The 19,074-nt window shown below is 40.3% G+C and overlaps 2 protein-coding genes across 3 annotated transcripts; one reads left to right on the top strand and one right to left on the bottom strand.

The window, feature by feature from the left end:
• The first annotated feature begins 112 nt into the window (after nucleotides 1-112).
• On the top strand, nucleotides 113-7,908 carry ehd2b (EH-domain containing 2b). 2 transcript variants are annotated; one of them, XM_058634023.1, is made up of 7 exons: nucleotides 113-662; nucleotides 1,804-2,261; nucleotides 2,358-2,534; nucleotides 3,517-3,632; nucleotides 4,817-5,229; nucleotides 5,900-6,064; nucleotides 6,550-7,908. In XM_058634023.1, exons 2-7 carry the CDS (start codon nucleotides 2,041-2,043, stop codon nucleotides 7,102-7,104), a joined length of 1,647 nt encoding a protein of 548 aa, XP_058490006.1. In that variant the 5' UTR covers nucleotides 113-662; nucleotides 1,804-2,040; the 3' UTR covers nucleotides 7,105-7,908. The 2 variants fall into 2 exon arrangements, with proteins under 2 accessions (XP_058490006.1, XP_058490007.1); XM_058634024.1 differs by having other exon boundaries at nucleotides 124-662; nucleotides 3,517-3,614.
• Nucleotides 7,909-9,938: 2,030 nt separating this feature from the next.
• On the bottom strand, nucleotides 9,939-12,563 carry nup88 (nucleoporin 88). The gene has a single exon (XM_058634970.1). It carries the CDS (start codon nucleotides 12,535-12,537, stop codon nucleotides 10,378-10,380), a length of 2,160 nt encoding a protein of 719 aa, XP_058490953.1. The 5' UTR covers nucleotides 12,538-12,563; the 3' UTR covers nucleotides 9,939-10,377.
• Between the last annotated feature and the right edge of the window lie 6,511 nt (nucleotides 12,564-19,074).

Below are 19,074 nucleotides of genomic sequence, written 5' to 3'. Positions count from 1 at the left end.
GAAGCTGAAGCGATGGGGAGGAGCAAGAGAGTTCAAAATGAACTATCACATCTGTAAACATATCAGTGTTACAGTAGGGAGAAAAAAAAAAAGAAAAAAAATGTGGAGGAGATAAGAAGCCACCGCTCGAGGGAGCAGCATGAGATTGTGTTTATCATCCTAATTAATGAGTTATGACTGTGAGGTTATGTCATGTTAAAATAAAGACTCCACCCAAATTATTTATCCCCCCCCTTCCTCCAGTTCCACACCCTCTGACCACAGCTCATCCCTGCCCTGAGCAGAGTGTTAGTGCTGCCCACAGTTTTGCCAGGCATCCCTGGAAGAGGAGGAGGTGCGTTCAGCACTGAGACGTTTGTGAAATCTGTGTGAGTTGTGTGCTCTCGCAGCAGGCAGAGAGAGTAAAGACCTTTGCCAGATCTGGAGCTCATCTGAAATACATTAAAACCCCTGGAGAAGAAGGATCCTCTGTAAAACTGTGCTGCGTCGGACGCTCCACCGAGGGTTTCTATTTGCTGTTCGAGGTACACCCATGCGAGTAGCTGCAACTCCACCAGAAGACTGACTGCTTTTGTGTCCTCCAGTCAAAATATTTTCCACACTCCAGGGAGCAGGAGAGAGGTTTACAGTGCTTGAAGAAGTCTGTGATCCACAGAAACGAGGTAAATACTATTTTTCAAGCTTTATGTTTGGATTTAATAATCAGACTGAGTTTGAACTTTAACTTGTATATCCATGTTTAGATGCAGAAGAGCAAATTAAGCCATGGTGGGCATGTGGCGAGTAAAGATTATAGGTTATAGCTGAGGACTGAATGCACTGAAACTTTTTTATAAACTGTTAGAAGTTCTTGTGAACATCGCCCCCCCCCCCCCATTTCTTCATTTGGATATTTAGTAATACCCTCTTGTACGTGTTGCTCTTGCAGGCTGAATTGATGAATTCCTTTTTCCACGTCCAAATCTGTTCCAGTTGTGGTGCACAAACCCACAGAGAATTTTTCCATCTTTAACTTCAGTAAAAGTCAACGTCAACCAAACCATTAAATGTTACAGGAAGCCTGTAAGTCAGTTTTTAACTCGCGCAGCTCTTCTGGCACGCTACTATTATAATGAAATGGTGGGCAAAACACATTTAATGTAGATCCCTGGGGTTCGCCATTTTGATAGGAGCTCTGTCCACACAGGTCTTGTGACATGTCAGTACAGCATTGCTTTCTCTCCTGTGGGCATATTTCTTTTAATCTGTGTTCAGATGGGGTTTTTTTTCTCTTCAGCGAGAAGCTCTTCAAGACACGTTACCATCTGCTGATGCGTGTCTCACTCTTGTGTCTTTTGTGTCAAGTTGAGCTTCAACTTCAATTCCTAATCCACTGTTTGTGTGTATAAAGCCTCCAGTGGAAAGGAGAGATCGCTACTTAAATTGGGTTAAATTGTTTTTTCCATGTATAAACTAAGATGTCTTTTCCTCACTTGAACTATGCACATATTTTATGTTCCAGCAGGAGGATCTGCAGGAGGGGGGTAAGAGGAATGTCTTACTCACTTCACTATAGAGAAATGAGCTGTGCGATCCCTCACGCAGGGCTGGGTTTGCGAATTTTCCAACGTGAACACCAAATTTTTTTCCAGGCATGCACTGACAATGTGTGGCCAACTTCTTGTTGGGCTGAGGCTTACTCCTCCTCCTCCTCACTTTAGGTTGTGGCAGATCCCAATCACCAGCTTCACAAAAAACTGAGAAATGTTTTGCCCTCTGGATTAATCTCACTTGATCTTCTCTCCTCCTTTTCTGTCTTTCCAGGGAATAAAAGTTGTTTTCAAAAAAGGAAGACCCAGACTTCAAAAGAGGCATCACCCCTGTGGCTCCCTGTGTCGTGTGCAGAGCAGATTTCAAGGACAAGAGAGCAGCGGTTACATATATACAGGAAACACCTGAAGATTTTCCAGGGCTCAGGCACAGGAAATACAGCCCCAGAAAACAAACCCAGCTCGATCTCTGATTTTTGTAAGAGGCTCACAATCACATTAGTCTATCAACATGTCACGCTGGGGGAGGAAAAATGTGAAAAAGGCACCAGAGGTGATCCGCACTGTGACAGAAGGCCTAAAGTCTCTGTATCGAAAGAAGCTGCTGCCTCTGGAGCAGTACTACGGTTTCCATGATTTCCACTCCGCCAGTCTGGAGGATGCAGATTTTGACAACAAGCCTATGGTGCTGGTGGTGGGGCAGTACTCTACCGGGAAGACGACATTCATCAAGTAAGTCATTTTAGAGCATTTGCATCAACCGTTGCCTTTTATTTGCTACGTTTATTTAAAGAGTGAAGATATAAAAGCTATTTGTGTGGCTGACAGGTATTTACTGGAGCAGGATATTCCTGGAAGCAGGATTGGGCCTGAACCTACCACGGATTGCTTTACTGCCATCATGCATGGAGAGGTGGAGGGGGTCATCCCCGGGAACGCCCTCATTGTGGACCCCAACAAGCCGTTCCGCAAACTAAACCCATTTGGAAACACCTTCCTCAACAGGTGAGAGCAGCTGGGCTTTTACGTAAACATGAGGGAGCCAGATACAGATCAGCACGACATGAACAGAGGGAGTCCAAACAAGGAGGGAGTGATAACAGAAGGTTTTCAGCTCGATGGAATTTCAAGACCTTGTGCCAAATTTCAGAGCAGGGAGGCGCTTGCCTTATTTGTGGAAAAACTGAGAAAGGGAGCGATATCACCCGAGAGCCTGGTGAAAGCTGATGTACTCAGAGAGGAACTGCGATGTACGCAAGCTCAAAGTTGAGGTCAGAGGCCTCCACTGGCTCTCGGGGCAAAGACAAACACATGAAGTCACGGACTGTGTGAGGCCTGTAAGAGAAAGCCTTGACACTGAAGGTTACGTTCTTGACTCCCAGGTTTCCACTGTATGTTTTTCCACTGTTTTAAACTAAGAAGGTCATATAAGGGAATAGTAGCACGGACATGCAGTCCAGAAGGAACAGGAACTTGCAGTCCTCCTGCTAATGAATCTCCAACATGGAGCTGTGATGCCAGTTTTCCAGCAGAGCCCCCCCTCCCGTCCCTCTGTAGGGTGTGTTTGCGACCGTGTTTGCGTCTCTCCTCTTTGCGTCGACTTCCTGTCCTGCGAGCCAGTGGGCTCGTTAAGTTCATAAGTGACAGGAAGCGTCGTTGTTGTTCTAAGCCACACATCGTTAGCAGGACTTATTGTTTGATTCTGGCACTAGTGGTCATTTTCCTTCAGGAAGCTCAGAGCAATGAGAGGCCTACTAGCACACAATGGCCTGCAGAGGGAGGGGTGGGGAGGGGAGCCTGGAGAGGACAGCGTCCAATCTGCTCCTTGAATCACATTAGCCTCTTTGATAAGAGTTAACCATTTTGCACATGATTCACATTCTATTCAAGCAAAACTGGCGGTGTTCCAAACAAACGTGACCTTCCTGAACTTGTGTCTCGTCATCGTTCACGTGCCTTTTCTCCTGTTTACCTATGAAAATACTAGGTTCCAGTGCGCCCAGATGCCCAACCAGGTCTTGGAGAGCATCAGCATTATTGACACACCGGGAATCCTGTCCGGGGCCAAGCAGAGAGTGAGCCGAGGTGAGGGAGGTAACAAAGGTGAGAGGAGGGATATGGGGGGCTGCAGAGACACACATCCCCGAGCGTCAACTCACAAACTCATCTCCTTGCCACGCCTGGCTAACTCCTGGGACCAGTTTGCTCTGTCACAATAACACTTGGCAGCAGCAGGGCAAGAGAACTTGTCAGTGGAGCACTGAGCAGCCATAAAGTCCTAATCAGGAACAGAGATAACACTGACAAGAAACTCTGTCAGCACATCTGGAGGAGTGAACCTCACAGAAATGCAGTAACTATCACCATCATCTCACTGTAGGTTTGTAGGTTTCCCCCATTTTTTCTGTCCATCCACGCTTCAAATAACCCAAACATTCATGTCAATCTGCATGAGCAACTAACGAGTCAAAACAGCGAGTGAATCCATATTATGAAGGAGACTGCGGGTTTCAGCCACACTGATGGTTTTTGGTTTTATCTGCTGACATTTTGTCTGTGAGTTTTTTATCCTCCACCACAATATAACAGAGGTGGACAGGGTGATGTGTGCGGTAGAGGCAGATTTTTGTCACATATTTAATAATATTGTACCTAACTGTACGTTAATCACTTATTTAAAATGTAATTTTACACATTCTGATCTCAGAAACTTAAACATTCTGCTAAAATAATCATTCAGAGGTTTATTTGACAAAGCTGAATTCTTTGTTGACCCGTTTCATTACTTTAATATTTAGTTTATTTAAAAATCTGCATCATATATCGGCTATCAGTTGCAGATTTCAAACACTGGCATTGGCCATAGTGAAACCCATATTCGATGTCTAGTTTGTGGTTTCCAAATTATTTCTTTGCAAACTACTCAAGCAGTAGGTTCATCCAAAGTATCTGCATCTGAATCTTTTAATGCAGATATATTTAAAAACCTGAAAACCTTGTCAAGCTCAAACCAAAGCAAGCAATTTTGGAGAATGGTCATGTTGACACAGATGAAGAAATCACCACACAAGTGATTTTTTTGGTGACTTCAAACCTTAAAACTGACTGTAAAGCAGTTGTAGGTTTGACATACACAGAGAAGAGTTGAAGGGTTTGTGTCTGTGTTGACCTTCTGTACCCGCTCCTCTCGCCGCGGCCTAATCCTGCCATGGTTTGTCTGAGACATTTATGCACATTTATTTATTTATTTTTCACATTCTCCACTTTCCTTTTTCATAACCAAACAGGCTACGACTTCCCAGCTGTGCTGCGCTGGTTTGCAGAACGCGTGGACCGCATCATCCTGCTGTTCGACGCCCATAAACTAGAGATATCGGACGAGTTCGCCGAGGCCATCAGTGCCCTGAAGGGCAATGAGGACAAACTGCGCGTGGTGCTCAACAAGGCAGACATGGTGGGCACCCAGCAGCTGATGCGGGTGTACGGTGCACTCATGTGGTCCCTGGGGAAAGTGTTTGGCACCCCGGAGGTCCTGCGCGTCTACATCGGCTCCTTCTGGTCCGAGCCCTTGATGGTGACGGACAACCGCAAGCTGTTTGAGCTGGAGGAGGAGGACCTGTTTGCTGACATCCAAAACCTTCCTCGCAACGCAGCCCTACGCAAACTCAACGACCTGGTGAAGAGGGCACGCCTGGTCCGGGTGTGTAACCATGCATGTCACAGATGTGTTCTTTAATGGTCCAGTGTGTTAGAATTAGTGACATCTAATGGTGAGACTGCTCATCCTTCAGGGAAATACTGTGTTTGGTCTGTTCAAGCTACTGTAGAAACATGGCTGCACAAGATGGCTAGTCTTTTGGTAGTAAGTAAGAATATTTTGAATAGCCACCAGGGGGCTACTCCACTGGTTGTAAAAATAGATCTGTTTGAATGGAAGTCTAAGGGAAAATGTCTAATTTTTTTTGAGTAGATGATAAAGTGCAACACTTTACTTACCAGTGTAATTTACAGCTGGTATCGTCCAACAGGTGTCTGGTTACAGGTGACATCTGTAAACTTCTGTCAAATCGTGAATCTTGAGCCTTTAAAAGCGAAGTTCAGATTCTTATGGGCGACGACACAACTGGTTGCCACTTGAGCGTGACCCTTGCATATAAAAAAACTGATTCTAAGGCCACAAAAACCAAGCATTTTTTTTATTTTAAAGTGATTATACACTTATACAAATGTGTTCCATTCAATTCAACTGCCAATAAAGTATTACACACTGGACCTTTAAGTATTATCGACATCTTAAAAGTCTTGAAAGTGGTATAGTAATGTAGCATTAATAATTAAAGAAACCTTTCCTGTTCTTTTCTTAATCCCAGGTCCATGCCCACATCATCAGCTATCTGAAGCAGGAGATGCCGTCTCTCTTCAGAAAGGTTAATAAAAAGAAGAATCTGATCTACCAGCTGCCAGTTATTTTCTCCAAGATCCAGCTGCAGCACAACATTTCTCCTGGAGACTTCCCAGACTGTACTAAGATGCAGGTAAGTCTGAGTCCTTATGGTTTTCACTACTGAGTACATCTGTGAGGCAAATGTGTAAAAAGTACAGTATGTAACGCCTCCAAACCCTGCATTCTTCTTTTTTTAGGAGGTTATTTTTTGTATTCAGTAGTTAGACAGACACGGTGATGTATCTCTATATAATTATTATTATCACAAAATAGCTGTGTCATGATGTCACCGTGGGCCGTTTATCAAGGAACATGTTGTGATTTTACGCTGCAGTTCCCACCCCAAGGATATAGAATAGCATAGAAGAATGCAATGTCTTTGTTGTTATTGTGTAAGAACAGTGACATTTGCTGGGCAGCTCCTTTGAAACATTGATTTAACCTTCGCACATTACCTTGTCCTGCATTTTTAACTTAATCTAAAATGATTTACATATCTACACAGTAGTAATAAAAGTAGTAAAAGACTAACTATAAAAATAGACAACAACATTTTGTCATTTTGCCCTTTTTAAGGAGCAACTGATGGTTCATGATTTCGCCAAGTTCAAATCCTTGAAGCCCAACCTCATGATGGCCTTGGATGAGTTGCTGGCATCTGACATCGCCAAGCTGATGCCCCTCCTGAGGCAGGAGGAGCTGGAAGCAGGTGAGCAACTGGGCGTGCAGGGCGGAGCCTTCCTGGGCACCCGCGTCGGACCATTCAGCGAGGGCGACCCCTTCGCCGAGGAGAACGGAGAGCAGTGTGAAGGGGACGAGGACGAGGACTGGGTGGTGACCAAAGACAAGCCCAAGTACGACGAGATCTTCTACAACCTCGCTCCCAACGAGGGGAAACTGAGCGGCACCAAGGCTAAGGACTGGATGGTGAGTTCCCGCCTACCCAACTCGGTGCTGGGCCGCATCTGGAAGCTGTCAGATGTGGACCGGGATGGCATGTTGGATGACGAAGAATTCGCCCTGGCTAGCCACCTGATCGAGGTCAAGCTCGAGGGCCATGGTCTCCCACCTGAGCTGCCCAACCGTCTGGTCCCGCCGTCCAAACGCAGACAGAAGGGCTCTGATGCATAGACATGAGCTGACAGAGACTCTACTCTCTAAATTGTCACACTTCTGCTTTGCTGTTGTTTTCCTTTTCGACCCATGTCAAAAGCTTTGTATGCTTTTGACTGATTTTGGCCTCGTACAATGGAAATATTGTATTCAAGTGTTAGTCCCATGCTTGAGACTGTAACAAGGGCTCTTTGCAAAAAAAACCAAAAAAAAAACAGATTATGTATTTAGAAGTCACATGGGTCTGGCTGCTTCTCCCCCTTTGACTCCTATGAGTTTGCTTTTTATTAGCACTTTTTAAATGATATATCATCTTGTGTGTGCTGAGCAGAGGTGAATGAAGACTGGCGCCCTCTCAGCTGAGCAGTATTCAGTATATATAGCTTTCACAGAAATACCACAAAAACCTTTGAATCCATCACTCACTGCAGTGACCAGACTGGAGCGGCACAAACAAGATTATGCTACTTCAGGCCAGTGAGATGATCGTCAACAAATCTATTTTACACAAACTAATTTCATTCACATGATTTGTATGATATCAATTCCAATTCAAACTGGCAGCACATATCTAATAACCTGAACGCGTTTCACTCTGTTGCTTTACATGCCACAGTTATATTTTTTGTGTGTGCGTACTTTATATATATTGTTATTATTTTTGTAATTGTTGCTGTCGTTTTGTATGTGCAGGAGCGCGACCTCGGTACACGCTGAGGTTAACCTTTCAACCAGACTGAATGATTGATATACTGCTGACTACTGTACACAGCTCCACCAACGTTAACTGTTATTGTAACCAAATAAAGTTTTCCAACTGTGTCCCGTCGTCGCCGTTGTTTTGAAACAGTTAGGAAACACTATTCGACATAAAGTTCACGGTGCAGAAAAAACAGCCGGGTGCGTTTTAATTTGGCTCTTTTCTCTTCTATGGAGCTCAGTTGGTCTCTCAGTGACGGACCAGATAAACAGTGACTCACACTCTCGCCTGCCAAATCCCCATACCACCATTTTCCGAGCCTCACTTCCCCTCTCATTCCCACCATCTGAAAGCCTCTCAGTCTCTCCCCCTCTTCCATCACTGGTTGGTTTTACGCTCACAACTCTCACTGTAGCTTCCCTGTGCAAATCTTTTTTTGGCTCCATCCTGAGTAAACTACAGGGTGTTGAGCACAAATACTGTATGTGTCCCGTGTAGGGATGCGTGCACTTCACACAGGGCTTCCAAGATATTTGCGAAAGAAGGGGTGGCCTCCCCGCCTTCTTGTTCCACTCCTCCATGGAAAGAAATACAAATGAGAAACAGAGGCAAACCAGCTCTTTCCTCCCAGCTCACTGGCATACAGTGACTCACTTGTGAAGAATGTGGTGGGAGGGCCTTCAGTGTTATTAATATCCCCTTTCCAAGGGTCTACTGAGGTTCCTCAGGCACATACACAGAATCTAGACACTATACCTTTCTGAGAGACATTTAGCAGCATCCCCTGATGGATTGGAGTGTGATTCTGCTTTACTAAAGATTTACCACTGGAAAAAATGAAAGTGGGAGGTTGAAAAAAGAAAAGTGAAGTACATTGACAACAGTGCGGCCGACATGTTTATGTGGAAATGAAGGCTCTCGACTACTCGTGTCTTTTTAAGTCACTGCTCACGGAGCTACCCGACATTTCAGGGAGCAGAACAATGCCCAGCTGTTACGTAATTAGGCTGCACTGAGTCATAAACCATCTCAAACATCTGATGCTCATTTAAAGCGGCACAGTGGTGCCACGGTGATGGGTTAAATATGCAGAGGAGGGACCCCTCTCCTCCTCCTCCCCTTCCCTCACACACACCAGAGACAGACATCCCCAACAATGAAGCTTACTCAACATAAACCGGGGTCTCCACATACGTCACTCAACGCTTTCATGGGGAATTCCTCACAGCAAACCTGGAGTTAAGAGGGAAAAAAAAAATAAATAAAAAAAAAAAATGCTGTAGGTCATTGACTCTGGAGTGTTGTGACATCTGGTGGAGGCAGGAGGATTTCTGGCAGCCGTGCAGTGAAAACTGCACATTCCACTGTCCAGCCATAGATGGCAGACTGGAGCCATGCAGCAGCTGTGAGTATCATTTATTCAAGTCTATACATGAGCTCCACATACTGAAGTAGAACAGAATTAAGTAAACGTCAAAAGTTTCAACAATATAATATTTATCGTCTGGATGTAACAAACTATATAAATGTCACTCGTACTCTGTTGTTGCATTTGTCAAATCTTTTAAGCCCAATAGAGACAAAGGGAACAATTAGTGATCAAACACTTTCAATTTGCTAATTCTTTTATTAATGTACGTTTTCCTTCATGTCTTTAGATTTTTGATTTCCTAATTGTTTAATATGTTATATTCTAGTTATTTAATTAGATTTGTGTAAAATGTCCACCCTTATTTCTGAGTGTCTTTGTCCACAAAGATGTCACAGGGTAACAATGAAACCCCCCAAAAAAAATCACATTTACTAAGCTAATATCTCTTAGATAAATTGTTTAAATGGTATAAAAAATATTAATTTAGTTTGTCTGTTGTAAACAAATGAGTAATGTCAACTGTTGTTGCCCCAATGTTTTGACAATGTCTACTTTAATACAATTGTAATTATTCGTTATTGTGCTAAATAGTAACCGTCTCATATGATTAGAGCTGCAACAAACGTTTGATCCAAAAAATGTCAGAAATTGTTAATCAGTGTTTGTCAAACCTGGAAATAATGAGGTTCTCAAATGTCACGTTTTGTCCACAAACCAAAATGATTCACTTTCAATGATTTCTTTGTAATATGGAGCAAAGAAACAAAGAAAACATTCACATTTAAGAAGCTGAAACAATCAGAAATCTTGTTTAATAATGAAAAAAGCTTCAAATTATCAAAATAGTTGACAATTAATTAATGAATGAAGTTTATTTATTCAAAGAGATACCAAATTACAATGAAAATATCTCAGCGAGGTCAGCTCAAAAATAAGAAATCTTACCCGACTATACATGACATACTCTGATCGGACTCAATCACAAGTCTTAAAAAAAGAACCATAACATAGATACATCTGTATAAAGAGTAAAACAGGCCTGTAGCAAAGATAGTTCCATCGGTATATATGAAATGTCTCAATTTAAACACGCTTACACCTGAAGCACTGGTTTTCCCTTCAGAAAAAGGCAGATTTATTAACTGGATTGTTTTCAAATGAACATTTGAAACATTTTCCTCAGTTCTTCGCAAGATATTTTTCTGAGTTTCTACAATGCTTAGAAACTGAAGTGGTTTTTGACGTCTTTTATTTGCTTCATCATGTCACCGATTTGCTGCCCCTGTTCTCTGAGGACATCCTGAACGACCTTCTTCTGTTGGGCGTTGAGTGAGACCTTTGTCCGGTCTGAAGACACCTCCTTCTCCACCTGCGTCTTCTGGTACTGCATCTTCATGTTCACCTGTTTGATGCAGTTGTTCAGGCGCTTCAGCTGATCACTGATGGTCTGCAGCTCCTTCTTCATATCCTTTTCACTGCTGGACAGTATCGGCAGCTGGCTTTGCAGACTTCCCAGCACCTTTTTAACCCTGTTCATGATGGTCTCCTGGCGATACTTTGCATCTTCATACTTGTCAGCCAGCCTCTCTGCCACTTCTGTCAGACTCTTCCTCTCCTCCCTACACAGGGAGAGCTCCTCCAGCTGCTTCCTCTTCTGGCTCGTCAGGAGTTTCACACGTCTCTGCAGCTCTTCGCGGGCCATGTCCTGCTTGAGAATGTATTCCTCGCGGAACACCTGCGTGGCTCTGCTGAGGAGCTGCAAACACTCCGGTGGGGGTGGTGATGTTTCCTTGTCCCCAGCCTTAAGTACAAGAGGATTGGTGGAGCTGCGTAACAGGATGTTACGGATGTGCTGCTCGAAGGAGTCGTTGGCCAGACCACGCAGAGGGGAGCTGACGGAGCCTGAGCCAGGATGGGTACAGAGCAGGGGAGGTGAGGGAGGGCGAATAGAGCTCAGCAGGGGCAACAGGATACACTCGTAAGTGCTTGTGATGCAGATCATGGTGGCGCCCAAGGCAAGATCAGACACAATCAAAAAGCCACGAACTGGGGCTGACTGACTAGTAAGAAGGGGCCTGGTGCAGAGAATGTGCTCAACGATGCAGCGCTTCTCAGCAGCCAGCTCCTGGAGACTGTCCTTATCCTCCTCATTCGACTGGAGGAATCTCTGCAGCTTGTTGACCCAGATAAGCCCCACACTGTGCACTCCTGCTTCATGGGTGCAGTGATACCTGTGTTGGCACAAGGGGTCTCGGTGCAGTCTGATGCGACAGGTGAAATCAAACTCCTGTGGCTCCTCGTCTTCGCCCATGGCTACTTTGAGAGTGAGCTCCAACTCAACACATTCAAAGACATAGAGAGCTGGCACTGCTTCTGCGTCTCTGATCCATTTTTCCACCGCCTGCGTGTCCTCCTCCTCTTCAGACTCCAGCACCACACAGTGATACAGCGTGCCCGTTTCTGTGGCAATGACCAGGATGCTGGGCACACATGGCAGGCAGAGAATGGCACAAGCGTCATAGCCATAGTTATCCTCTGCAGCAGGATACATGGGGAGGGGTCCAACAGGTTTAGTTAGATTCACGTTGTTTGCCTGACTTGTGTAGCTCACATACGTCTCCCCGTTCTCGTAGAGGATGTACAGAGGATAGACCTGCTGATCTTTGCCGATCTTTGACGCAAGATGCCGAGGAGGAGACGACACCGGCCCAAAGTCGAATGCCACAGCTATCTCACCTAACGATGCTGCATAGGAGCAAACTGTAGGAAGGAGGCTGCCGTCGTCATCAGACTGCGACAGAGACAAGATGCTGGTCGGAGTCTGGGGCGACTTCAAGCCGTAAAACCTGATGGTGTTATCTGATGTGAGCAGCACCAGGTGGGGCTCATCGGTCTCGCTGGGGTACCAAGCCGCCTGTCGGAGATTCACGGACTGTGAACTGGTGAAGTAGCGCTCCGCCACCGGGATGGTCTTGCAGTTGATCTCGCTGCGTCCGCCCTCAAACTCGGACCGTTTACCCCAGCGCTGGGGGAGCTCCAGCACGGAGACGCCACGCTGCCCCACGAGCGCGACATGGTGCTGCGTTGGACTCAGCAAAACCTGGCAAACCTCGAAAAGAGGCGGGTTGATGCACATGAAGGTCTGACACTTCCCGCTACTGCCACTGTCGCCTGAGTTCAGCTGCCTCAGGTTGGTAGTGTGAAACAAACGGTCCGCGTCGTCCCACACGAAGAAGTCCCCGCCCAAACAAAACGCGAGGTTTTTGGCGATGCCTCTTTCATTTTTACGACTTCTGGAATCCGACTTATCTCGTATTTTTCGGAAAACTGCGTGATTTGGCAAGTCTTCCACCCACCGCTCCGCGCCGCACGCAGCCATCTTGATTCGCTGTGTGTGACTTCTTGTTTTTATTTCCTGTGGAGTTAGTAGGTGGTTGGCAACCAGCGTCAATGTGCAGTATCGCCACCTACTGGACTGGAAAGCGGATTAGGAGCTATGGCAGAAAAAAACGACAGGAAAGACAAACAAACAAAAAACTAATTCATGTTTCTGTGTTGTTTATATGTATCTCTGCACAGCACCGCGAATCTACCCGTGAAAAGTGCTTTCTACTTTAAACATTACATTCTTAAAATAAAAGGTAGCCTATTTTTATTATATAGGTATTTATATAGTAAGACATTTTTAGGACTTTTTGGACACCTTACTATACTAAGACATTTTTGGGACTTTTTGGACACCTTACTATACTAAGAAATTTTTGGGACTTTTTGGATGCCTTAATATACTAAGACATTTTCATGACTTTTTTGACGCCTTAATATACTAAGATATTTTTGTGACTTTTTGGACACCTTACTCTACTAAGACATTTTTATGACTTTTTGGACACCTTACTATACTAAGACATTTTTGTGACTTTTTGGATGCCTTAATATACTAAGACATTTTTATGACATTTTGGATGCCTTAATATACTGAGACGTTTTTATGACTTTTTTGACGCCTTACTATACTAAGACATTTTTATGACGTTTTAGACTACTTACTATACTAAGACATTTTTATGACGTTTTAGACTTCTTACTATACTAAGAAATTTTTATGACTTTTTAGACTACTTACTATACTAAGACATTTTTATGACGTTTTGGATGCCTTAATATACGAAGACATTTTTGTGACTTTTTTGACGCCTTACTATACTATGACATTTTTATGACTTTTTTGACGCCTTAATATACTGAGACATTTTTGTCACTTTTTGGACCCTTTACTATACTATGACATTTTTGTAACTTTTTGGACACTTTACTATAATAAGACATGTTTGTCACTTTTTGGACTACTTACTATACTAAGACATTTTTAGGACTTTTTGGACACCTTACTATACTAAGACATTTTTATGACTTTTTAGACTACTTACTATACTAAGACATTTTCTATGACTTTTTAGACTACTTACTATACTTAGACATTTTTATGACTTTTTAGACTACTTACTATACTAAGACATTTTTATGACGTTTTGGATGCCTTAATATACAAAGACATTTTTGTCACTTTTTGGACCCTTTACTATACTAAGACATTTTTATGACTTTTTGTACACCTTACTATACTAAGACACTTTTGTGACTTTTTGGATGCCTTAATATACTAAGACATTTTTATGACTTTTTGGATGCCTTACTACACTAAGACATTTTAATGACTTTTTAGACTACTTACTATACTAAGACATTTTTATGACTTTTAAGACTACTTACTATTCTAAGACATTTTTATGACTTTTTAGACTACTTACTATACTAAGACATTTTTATGACTTTTTAGACTACTTACTATACTAAGACATTTTTATGACGTTTTGGATGCCTTAATATACTAAGACATTTTTGTCACTTTTTGGACCCTTTACTATACTATGAAATTTTTGTCACTTTTTGGATGCCTTAATATACTAAGACATTTTTATGACTTTTTGGATGCCTTAATATACTAAGACATTTTTATGACTTTTTTGACGCCTTACTACACTAAGACATTTTTATGACTTTTTAGACTACTTACTATACTAAGACATTTTTATGACGTTTTGGATGCCTTAATATACTAAGACATTTTTGTCACTTTTTGGACCCTTTACTATACTATGACATTTTTGTGACTTTTTGGATGCCTTAATATACTAAGACATTTTTATGACTTTTTGGATGCCTTAATATACTAAAACATTTTTATGACTTTTTTGACGCCTAACTATACTAAGACATTTTTGTGACTTTTTGGGCACCTTACTACACTAAGACATTTTTATGACTTTTTAGACTACTTACTATACTAAGACATTTTTATGACTTTTTAGATTACTTACTATACTAAGACATTTTTATGACTTTTTAGACTACTTTCTATACTAAGACATTTTTATGACTTTTTAGACTACTTACTACACTAAGACATTTTTGTGACTTTTTGGACGCCTTACTATACTAAGACATTTTTGTGACTTTTTGGACACCTTACTACACTAAGACATTTTTGTGACTTTTTGGACGCCTTAATATACTAAGACATTTTTATGACTTTTTGGATGCCTTAATATACTAAGACATTTTTATGACTTTTTTGACGCCTAACTATACAAGACATTTTTGTGACTTTTTGGGCACCTTACTACACTAAGACTTTTTTATGATGTTTTGGATGCCTTAATATACTAAGACATTTTTGTCACTTTTTGGACGTGTTACTATTCTAAGACAAAATTACACGAAAAAGTCATACTATAGTATGTCGTCCAAAATTAAACAAAAAGTCATACTATAGTATGTCGTCCAAAATTAAACAAAAAGTCATACTATAGTATGTCGTCCAAAATTACACCAAAAAGTCATACTATAGTATGGCGACCAAAATCACACCAAAAAGTCATACTATAGTATGTCGTCCAAAATCACTCAAAAAAGTCATACTATAGTATGTCGTCCAAAATCATTCCAAAAAGTCATACTATAGTATGTCGTCCAAAATTAAACAAAAAGTCATACTATAGTATGTCGTCCAAAATTACACCAAAAAGTCATACTATAGTATGGCGACCAAAATCACACCAAAAAGTCATACTATAGTATGTCGTCCAAAATCACTCAAAAAAGTCATACTATAGTATGTCGTCCAAAATCATTCCAAAAAGTCATACTATAGTATGTCGTCCAAAATTACTCAAGAAAGTCATACTATAGTATGTCGTTTAAAATCAAACAAAAAGTCATACTATAGTATGTCGTCCAAAAATTACACCAAAAAGTCATACTCTAGTATGGCGACCAAAATCACACAAAAAAGTCATACTATAGTATGTCGTCCAAAATCATTCCAAAAAGTCATACTATAGTAGGTCGACCAAAATCACACAAAAAAGTCATACTATAGCATGTCGTCCAAAATCATTCCAAAAAGTCATACTATAGTATGTCGTCCAAAATTACACGAAAAAGTCATACTATAGTATGTCGTCCAAAATCATTCAAAAAAGTCATACTATAGTATGTCGTCCAAAATCATTCCAAAAAGTCATACTATAGTTTGTCGTCCAAAATTACACCAAAAAGTCATACTACAGTATTTCGTCCAAAAACGTCATACTATAGTATGTCGTCCAGAATCACTCAAAAAAGTCATACTATAGTATGGTTTCCAGAATCACTCAAAAAAGTCATACTATAGTAAGTCGTCCAGAATCACTCAAAAAAGTCATACTATAGTATGGTTTCCAAAATCACTCAAAAAAGTCAGACTATAGTATGTCGTCCAAAATTACACGAAAAAATCATACTATAGTATGTCGTCCAAAATCATTCAAAAAAGTCATACTATAGTATGTCGTCCAAAATCATTCCAAAAAGTCATACTATAGTTTGTCGTCCAAAATTACACCAAAAAGTCATACTACAGTATTTCGTCCAAAAACGTCATACTATAGTATGTCGTCCAGAATCACTCAAAAAAGTCATACTATAGTATGGTTTCCAGAATCACTCAAAAAAGTCATACTATAGTAAGTCGTCCAGAATCACTCAAAAAAGTCATACTATAGTATGGTTTCCAAAATCACTCAAAAAAGTCAGACTATAGTATGTCGTCCAAAATTAAACAATAGGTCATACTATAGTATGTCGTCCAAAATTACACCAAAAATTCATACTATAGTATGTTGTCCAGAATCACTCAAAAAAGTCATACTATAGTATGTCGTCCAAAATCACTCAAGAAAGTCATACTATAGTATGTCGTCCAAAATTAAACAAAAAGTCATACTATAGTATGTCGTCCAAAATTACACCAAAAAGTCATACTATAGTATGGCGACCAAAATCACACCAAAAAGTCATACTATAGTATGTCGTCCAAAATCATTCCAAAAAGTCATACTATAGTATGTCGTCCAAAATCACTCAAAAAAGTCATACTATAGTATGTCGTCCAAAATCATTCCAAAAAGTCATACTATAGTATGTCGTCCAAAATTACTCAAGAAAGTCATACTATAGTATGTCGTTTAAAATTAAACAAAAAGTCATACAATAGTATGTCGTCCAAAAATTACACCAAAAAGTCATACTATAGTATGGCGACCAAAATCACACAAAAAAGTCATACTATAGTATGTCGTCCAAAATCATTCCAAAAAGTCATACTATAGTATGTCGACCAAAATCACACAAAAAAGTCATACTATAGCATGTCGTCCAAAATCATTCCAAAAAGTCATACTATAGTATGTCGTCCAAAATTACACGAAGTCATACTATAGTATGGTTTCCAGAATCACTCAAAAAAGTCATACTATAGTAAGTCGTCCAGAATCACTCAAAAAAGTCATACTATAGTATGGTTTCCAAAATCACTCAAAAAAGTCATACTATAGTATGTCGTCCAAAATCACTCAAGAAAGTCATACTATAGTATGTCGTCCAAAATTAAACAAAAAGTCATACTATAGTATGTCGTCCAGAATCACTCAAAAAAGTCATACTATAGTATGGTTTCCAAAATCACTCAAAAAAGTCATACTATAGTATGTCGTCCAAAATTAAACAAAAAGTCATACTATAGTATATCGTCCAAAATTACACCAAAAAGTCATACTACAGTATATTGTCCAGAATCACTCAAAAAAGTCATACTATTGTATGTTGTCCAAAATCATTCCAAAAAGTCATACTATAGTATGCCATCCAAAATCACTCAAAAAAGTCATACTATAGTATGTCGTCCAAAATCACTCAAGAAAGTCATACTATAGTATGTCGTCCAAAATTAAACAAAAAGTCATACTAAAGTATGTCGTCCAAAATTACACCAAAAAGTCATACTATAGTATGGCGACCAAAATCACACCAAAAAGTCATACTATAGTATGTCGTCCAAAATCATTCCAAAAAGTCATACTATAGTATGTCGTCCAAAATCACTCAAAAAAGTCATACTATAGTATGTCGTCCAAAATCATTCCAAAAAGTCATACTATAGTATGTCGTCCAAAATCATTCCAAAAAGTCATACTATAGTTTGTCGTCCAAAATTACACCAAAAAGTCATACTACAGTATTTCGTCCAAAAACGTCATACTATAGTATGTCGTCCAGAATCACTCAAAAAAGTCATACTATAGTATGTCGTCCAGAATCACTCAAAAAAGTCATACTATTGTATGTTGTCCAAAATCATTCCAAAAAGTCATACATGTTGTCCAAAATCACTCAAAAAGTCATACTATAGTATGTCGTCCAAAATCACTCAAAAAAGTCATACTATAGTATGTCGTCCAAAATCATTCCAAAAAGTCATACTATAGTATGTCGTCCAAAATCACTCAAAAAAGTCATACTATAGTATGTCGTCCAGAATCATTCCAAAAAGTCATACATGTCGTCCAAAATCACTCAAAAAGTCATACTATAGTATGTCGTCCAAAATCACTCAAAAAAGTCATACTATAGTATGTCGTCCAAAATCATTCCAAAAAGTCATACTATAGTATGTCGTCCAAAATCACTCAAAAAAGTCATACTATAGTATGTCGTCCAGAATCACTCAAAAAAGTCATACTATAGTAAGTCGTCCAAAATTACACCAGAACGTCATACTATAGTATGTCGTCCAAAATCACTCAAAAAAGTCATACTATAGTTTGTCGTCCAAAATTACACCAAAAAGTCATACTATAGTATGTCGTCCAGAATCACTCAAAAAAGTCATACTATATTATGTCGTCCAAAATTACATCAAAAAGTCATACTATAATATGTTGACCATAATCACTCAAAAAAGTCATACTACAGTATGTCGTCCAAAATTACACCAAAAAGTCATACTATAGTATGTTGTCCAAAATCACTCAAAAAAGTCATACTATAGTATTTCGTCCAAAATCATTCCAAAAAGTCATACTATAGTATGTCGTCCAGAATTACACCAAAAAGTCATACTATAGTATGTCATCCAGAATCACTCAAAAAAGTCATACTATAGTGTGTCGTCCAAAATCACTCAAAAAAGTCATACTCTAGTATGTCGTCCAGAATCACTCAAAAAAGTCATACTATATTATGTCGTCCAAAATTACATCAAAAAGTCATACTATAGTATGGCGACCAAAATCACACCAAAAAGTCATACTATAGTATGTCGTCCAAAATCATTCCAAAAAGTCATACTATAGTATGTCGTCCAAAATCACTCAAAAAAGTCATACTATAGTATGTCGTCCAGAATCACTCAAAAAAGTCATACTATATTATGTCGTCCAAAATTACACCAAAAAGTCATACTATAGTATGGCGACCAAAATCACACCAAAAAGTCATACTATAGTATGTCGTCCAAAATCATTCCAAAAAGTCA

Source organism: Solea solea, chromosome 7, assembly GCF_958295425.1.
Source record: "Solea solea chromosome 7, fSolSol10.1, whole genome shotgun sequence".
Taxonomy (NCBI): domain Eukaryota; kingdom Metazoa; phylum Chordata; class Actinopteri; order Pleuronectiformes; family Soleidae; genus Solea; species Solea solea.
This window is presented reverse-complemented; position numbering and strand designations above follow the sequence as displayed.

Bases quoted from the DNA above. Each gene is read 5' to 3' on its own strand.
- ehd2b (XM_058634023.1), top strand. From the start codon at position 2,041: ATGTCACGCTGGGGGAGGAAAAATGTGAAAAAGGCACCAGAGGTGATC. The intron at 2,535-3,516 runs GTGAGAGCAGCT...TGAAAATACTAG, and splicing joins GGAAACACCTTCCTCAACAG to GTTCCAGTGCGCCCAGATGC. The intron at 6,065-6,549 runs GTAAGTCTGAGT...GCCCTTTTTAAG, and splicing joins CAGACTGTACTAAGATGCAG to GAGCAACTGATGGTTCATGA.
- nup88 (XM_058634970.1), bottom strand. From the start codon at position 12,537: ATGGCTGCGTGCGGCGCGGAGCGGTGGGTGGAAGACTTGCCAAATCAC.